The 6,606-nt window shown below is 45.9% G+C and overlaps 1 protein-coding gene across 1 annotated transcript; it reads right to left on the reverse strand.

The window, feature by feature from the left end:
- Positions 1-4,854: 4,854 nt before the first annotated feature.
- Positions 4,855-5,944, reverse strand: LOC119337842. Its single transcript, XM_037610073.1, has 2 exons — positions 5,367-5,944; positions 4,855-5,267 (listed from the first exon to the last, which is right to left on the reverse strand). The coding sequence occupies exons 1-2, from the start codon at positions 5,690-5,692 to the stop codon at positions 5,036-5,038; spliced, it is 558 nt and encodes a 185-aa protein (XP_037465970.1). The 5' UTR covers positions 5,693-5,944; the 3' UTR covers positions 4,855-5,035.
- Between the last annotated feature and the right edge of the window lie 662 nt (positions 5,945-6,606).

Genomic DNA, 6,606 nt, shown 5'->3' on the forward strand with positions numbered 1-6,606 from the left:
CACTTTTCGTCCAAGTCGCAAGTCCACCCACGACTTGCAACTCGAGGCATGTAGTTTTGTAGTCGCCCTAGTTGCAAGTCAACCATGTACACGCAACTCAAAGGGGGTGCAGTTTTCGTAGTTGGTCTAGTTGCAAGTCCACCCTCGATGCGCAACTCGGGGAGGGGTGTTGTTTGTTGTTTGTTTTTCACCCCAATCGCAACTCCACCCATGACTTGCAACCCGAGGGATGTAGTTTTGTAGTTTCCCAGTTGCAAGTCAACCATATACTCGCAACTCGGGGGGTGTAGTTTTTTTAGTTGCCTTAGTTGCGAGTCCACCCACGACTCGCAACTCGCAGGGTGTTGTTTTTTGTTCTTATTTCGTAGTAGTTGCAATTAGGTGCAACTAGGGGTTTCTATCGGCCTAGTAGCAAGTCCACCCTCGAGTCGCAACTCGAGAGATGTAGTTTTGTAATCACGCCAGTTGCAAGTCAACCATATACTCGCAACTTGGGGGATGTAGTTTTTGTAGTTTCCCTAGTTGAAAGTCCACCCTCGACTAGGAACTCGGGGGGAGGGGGTGTTGTTTCTTGTTCTTTGTTTCATAGTAGTTGCAAATAGACCCTCGACCTGCAACTAGGGTTTCCTATCGGCCCAGTTGCAAGTTGACCCTCGACCTGTAACTCAAGGGAGGGTGTTGTTTGTTGTTTGTTTTCACCCCTGTCCCAAGACCACACCCGAGTTGCAACTCGAGGGATGTAGTTTGGTAATCCCTTCAGTTGCAAGTCAACCATGTACTTGTAACTCGAGGGGATGTAGTGTTTCTAGTTTCCCAAGTTGCAAGTCCACCCTCAATGCGCAACTCGGGGCGGGGTGTTGTTTGTTGTTCGTTTTTCGCCCCAGTCGCAAGTCGACTCATGACTTGCAACTCGAGGGATGTAGTTTTGTAGTCGCCCCAGTTGCAAGTCAACCATGTACTCGCAACTCGGGAAGATGTAGTTTTTATGGTTGCCCTAGTTGCAAGTCCACCCTCGACGTGCAGCTCGAGGAGGGGTGTTGTTTGTTGTTTGTTTGTCGTCCCAGTCGCAAGTCCACCCACAAGTTGCAACTCAAGGGGTGTAGTTTTGTAGTCGCCCCAGTTGCAAGTCAACCATATACTCGCAAATCGGGGATGTAGTTTTTGTAGTTGCCCTAGTTGTGAGTCCACCCTCGACTCGCAACTCGGGGGGTGTTCTTTTTTGTTCTTATTTCATAGTAATTGCAATTAGACCCTCGGCCTACAACTAGGGGTTTATATCAGCCTAGTTGCAAGTCTACCCTCAAGTCAAACCATATACACTCGAGGGATGCAGTTTTGTAATCGCCCCAGTTAGTAAACCATATACTCGCAACTCAGGGATGTAGTTTTTGTAGTTGCCCTAGTTGCAAGTCCATCCTCGACTCGCAACTCGGGGGGTGTTGTTTCTTGTTCTTTATTTCATGGTAGTTGCAATTAGACCCTCGACCTGCAACTAGGGTTCTCTATTGCCCCAGTTGCAAGTCCACCCTCGACCCGCAACTCGGGGGAGGGTGTTGTTTGTTGTTTGTTTTCACCCCAGTCGCAAGTCCACACCCGACTTGCAACTCGAGGGATGTAGTTTGGTAATCGTCCCTGTTGCAAGTCAACCATGTAGTCGCAACTTGGGGGATGTAGTTTTTGTAGTTGCCCTAATTGCAAGTTCACCCCTCGACTCGCAACTTGGGGGACGGTGTTGTTTGTTGTTTTTTTCACCCCCAGTCGCATTTCCACCCCTGACTTGCAACTTTGAGGGATGTAGTTTTGTAATCGCGCTAGTTGCAATCAACAATGTGCTCGCAACTTGGGGATGTAGTTGCCCCAGTTGCAAGTTCACCCTCGATTTGCATCTCGGGGTGTTGTTTTTTTGTTATTTTTTCATGGCAGTTGCATTTTAGACCCTCGACCTATAACTAGGGGTTTCTGTCGGCCCAGTTGCAAGGCAGCAATCAACTCGCAACTGTGGGCCCACAATTTTTTCTGTTTCCTACCACTTGCAAGTCAAGCATCATTTTCACAATTTTTTTTGTTTTGCGATCTTGTAGTCACCCAAGTTTGCAAGTTCAGCATTTCTTTTGACTTGCAACTATGGGACCGCAGTTTTTCTCACAACTGTGGGAACCATAGTTCTTTGTTTCATGCCTTTTTTTGCATCTCGTACTCACCGAAAATAACAAGTCAGACATGCTTTGTCTATGTTTTTAGACTAAACATAGGGTCCTGCACTGAACTTCCCTTTTAAAACCTTTTATGGGGTTTTCTAGAACATTTCCAGAACTACAACAGATCTCCAATGATTATCCACACCGACACATTTATTTTTGCATTTTTTTTTCTCCCACTGTTTGAATCGGTGGAGCAGAGGAGGAAGAGACGGGTGCGACAAGCTCGAAGGCTATGGCGACCGAGATGGCCGCCGATGACCCCCCTGCTGTGTACCACTGCTCGATGCAGGAGGCACCTGCTCTGGACACGGCGGGCGAGCGTTGTGCGGCCGTCGAGGCCTACGGCATCCACACAGCCGACGACAAGGCACTGTCGGTCTGTCCTGCCGCGAGCTCTGGCGGGCCGACGGAATCCTCGGTGTGGGCACTGTCTGGGAGTTCTCCACAGCCGAATCGCCGCAAAGAACAGTGAGTAGCTCCTTTTTCCCCTCCTCTCTCCTATGGAATCTGCGTGATTTCTGCTCGTGGTACAGGCTCAAAATTACTGCGGCTGTGCCTGTGTTGCCATACGTTTCGCCCTAGGTAGATTTTGTAATTCAGTGGTCTGATTCATTAGGGTTGTTGTTGCATAAGGATACCAGTCGAGGATGCACAAAATAAATTCAAGGCAAATAAGGGTTGTCGTCGTAGTTGTTTTTCAGGTTTTTGTGCTCAGTGTATATGTTGAGAGAGCATGCATCATGTTTTCAGTTTTCTAATTGCTCAGAGAGGATGCATCATCTTCAGCGAGCATGCATATCAGTCAATGTTCAGAGAGAGATGTATCATGTTCAGAGAGTTTGACCCATCATCTTCAGTAATTGTTCAGAGAGACATGCATCATGTTCAGAGAGTTTGACTCATCATGTTTAGTAATTGCTCAGATTGTCATCACATTTTTTTCTGCTAATCTTGAATTATGTATCATTGTTTAGGGAGTTGACTCATCAGTCAATGTTCAGAGAGGATGCCTTCATCATCAGAGAAATTTGACTCATCAACCTTTTTGTTGAAGTTTTGTTCATTCAATCATATGATACCTTTTTATCATGCATTCATCTTTAGTTTTGAGTTCCATTGACAAAGAGCGGCGTCAGTTTGTCACTGTACATGTAAGTTACTGTTTTGTCATGTTTCAGGTTGTAAGTTCAGAACCCAGAGTGTTTATTTTTCAGAGGGAGCACACATTTTTTTTTAGAGTATGCAAGTTCAGTGTTTCAGTTGTTGGATTAAGGCTGTTTATTTTTTTTTCATTTTTCGATCTTTTAACTCAAGAGAATGAACTTGCTTATTTTTTTGGGGGTTCTGCAGTGAGAGGAAGACCTGTCCTGAATTTTGCTTCTGAGTAGTAGTCTAGAATTTTAGTAGTTGATGTTTTGGTTTCAATAGTAGTGTAGCTTTCTGGATGTACACCATAAATTAAAATCTGTTCGCACTAGCTTTTTTTGCTGCTGCTCTTGTTTGGTCTGCGGTTTCATGTCTCACCAGCACTACAAGAGATTTTTTAAATAGGGTTTTCGCTTGTGCTCATGTCTTTATTTTTGGTCCATATGTTGTGTTTTTCTTTAAATAGGAGATTGTACGCAAAGATACAAATGATGACCATTTGGAGTTAAACACCAATACCCAACATCATGATTCAGGGAATGACAACATAAATGACCAGCAGGAGCAACATCTCAGGGTAATTATTCACAAGCTACACAAACTGTAGTTGATCTCCCAGAAACAGATGCATCAGACAACATGTTGTTTAATGGCTTGAGAACAATGGAAATTATGTTCTGAACCACAACAAGCTACTTTTTTCTCTTTTTTGTTGTCCCCTTTTTTCTTTTTTATGATTTTTCTTTGACATAAACTTTCAGAAGCAAAAATCTAGACTCTCAATGTTTTCTCAGAAGCAAAAATTGCAGATCTGTCCTGAATGTTTTACTTTTTATGATTTTTCTTTGACATAAACTTTTTTCCTAGACTTCTTTCAAAACACCTAAAACAAATAACCCAAAAAGGCCCATAGGAGGAAGGCCCACAACCCACAAGCCACAACACAAACAAACAACGGACCCAGAACTTACAAAGAAGAAGGAAACAACCAAATTGGGCTTTCTATTTGTTTTGTGCAGGAAGAAAGAAAGAAGTCTGCCTCGGTCTGCCAGGGAATCGGGCTGCGACAAACAGCAGCCACGTCATCAATACGTCATCCGAATGAGACCATTTTATATCTCATTCGAATGAGTTCCAGGCGCTCCCTATCATCAAAGGGCCATGTTCAGTTGTAATATAGGAATAGTTTACTCTTTGGATCCTATATTAATATAGAAATAGAAAAAACAAGGTATGCCATTGAATCATTTAATTACTTAATCATTTATGCATCTTATATTACGAAAAAAATTGCGGGGTGTCATCTATTTTTCTATACATATAGACAAATATAAAATCTATACTCCGTCCGTCCCATAACATCGGACATTTTTGTAAGCTATACGTTCTACATTATGGGATGAGGTTTTTTAAGTAGCATTGGCGCCTCTGTAAGATGGAAGAGAAATGCACCGTATTAGGAGTGCAGAACAGCATAAAGTAACTATAATTTCTTAGAAAAAAGGTAGAGTACTAACTACAATTTCTTCTTCCATTTCTGCGAAAATAGCAAATTTATACACACTTTCTGATTCTCATTGCTCGTTCGATATTACTATGTTTACTTCGAAATTACCATTGACAAGAGCAAAATAGTAATCTCGCTATATTACAAGGGTCGAATGACATTACATGAACATTCGTATCATTTAGTCGTCGTAATCATCGTTATCCCTGCGGTTGAGGAACCGCCGGACGGCGCCCACGACCGCCCCGCCCACAATGAACAGGACGAGCGTGTCGAAGCCGCCACCGACCCCGAGGGCGACGCTCGGGCCACCGTAGAAGCCGAACGGCGACAAGCCGTACCCGCCATAGCCACCGTAGCCGTAGCCGCCGACCAGCGGTGGCGCCACGCCGGGATTGACGTAGATGTTCGTCCTGCGAGCACGCGCGCGAGCATCACAAAACAAATCAGAATTGCATCAGGCTATTGCTACGTTGGATCTGGCCATCTGCAGATGTTTAATTGATGGTTACCTTGAGTTGTTTATCCTTGGACCGGACGAGCGCGGTGCCGCGGACCGAAACGCCTTCCCACCGATCCTGCCGCCGGACTTGCCCGCCATGGCGTCGTCGACGGGCGCGAGTACGAGCACGCCGGCGGCCATGGCGACCATCGCCAGCTTCCCGAGATTTTTCAGCTCGAGGTTTCCGGCCCACGACGGAGGCGCGTCCTTCTGGTCGGAGGCCCTGCAAGAAAGCCTCGCCGATGCCGGCCTAATTGACGACCTCGTGAGCTGCGGGGCCGTGCATAGGGGCCTCCCTGTGAGGAAGCTCTGGAGAGATGTGGGGGCTAACGCCATGGCCGTGATCTCCCACTCGGCTCCTAGCTTGCTTGCTTTGCTTGCTCTTGCTATGTCTTCTTCTTTCTCTGAGTTCTTGATTGCTTGCTGCAGTCTGAGATGGGAAGCGGTGGAAGAAAGGTAATCTTGTAGCTTCAGGGATTGCCGCGTTTTGGCTGGAGGAGGAGGAAGGGCAGTAGGAGACTAGAAGGCTTATCTTGAGATGAGCAAGAGGCCACTTGGCCGAATGTGAGCGGCCGGGTGAAACCTCTAGAGAAGAGATATCTTTTGAGCGCTTGTTTGTTCCGTAGCACGACTTGTTCTGAACACACAAACATGCAGCTGTGTTTGGCACACGGTTGAATCTGGTGCTTTCACAATTTAGTTTCTCTAGCCATTCTTTTTACGGTGCAAGAGCTCTGCCCATTTTTTAAGAGAGGAAAAAGAAAAAAAATACAGAGTCGCCATTTATGAGGGACCTAAGGGGCTGTTTGGATGACGCCCGAGCCAGCCCAGCCAAAATAGGCTCCCCAAGAATTTGGCCAAGGTTTTCGCCGCCCGGATCTCGCCAACGCGTGGGCGGAAAATCTGAACGGGCCGACCGAAAAATTGGCATGGTTGCGATTCATCGGCGCTGATCCAAATGAAGGTTGTGGTAGCAGTCAACGACCGAAAAATTGGCAGGGCAGGCGACGGCTGCAATCCAAACATCCTCTATAAGCTAAAAAACATAGAAAATGAAAAAGACACAAGACAACACAATAACGGCGAGGATCCGAGCAAATAACCTAGCATGACCTCTACCCGAATCAACTGAGAGTGAGATTTTCAAAAGTGCCTTCAATATAAGGGAAGCAATGCCCAAGAACTGACATCAACCACCGTCAAGCACAAAGCTTTCGCCTAGACACTCACAGGACCGGCCCACCGGACCT

This window comes from Triticum dicoccoides, chromosome 7B (genome assembly GCF_002162155.2).
Source record: "Triticum dicoccoides isolate Atlit2015 ecotype Zavitan chromosome 7B, WEW_v2.0, whole genome shotgun sequence".
NCBI classification, from domain to species: Eukaryota; Viridiplantae; Streptophyta; class Magnoliopsida; order Poales; family Poaceae; genus Triticum; species Triticum dicoccoides.

Excerpts from the sequence above, each read along its gene's own strand:
- LOC119337842 (XM_037610073.1), bottom strand. The coding sequence starts at position 5,692 with ATGGCGTTAGCCCCCACATCTCTCCAGAGCTTCCTCACAGGGAGGCCC. Across the intron at positions 5,268-5,366 it reads CCAAGGATAAACAACTCAAG|GACGAACATCTACGTCAATC; the intron begins GTAACCATCAAT and ends GCGTGCTCGCAG.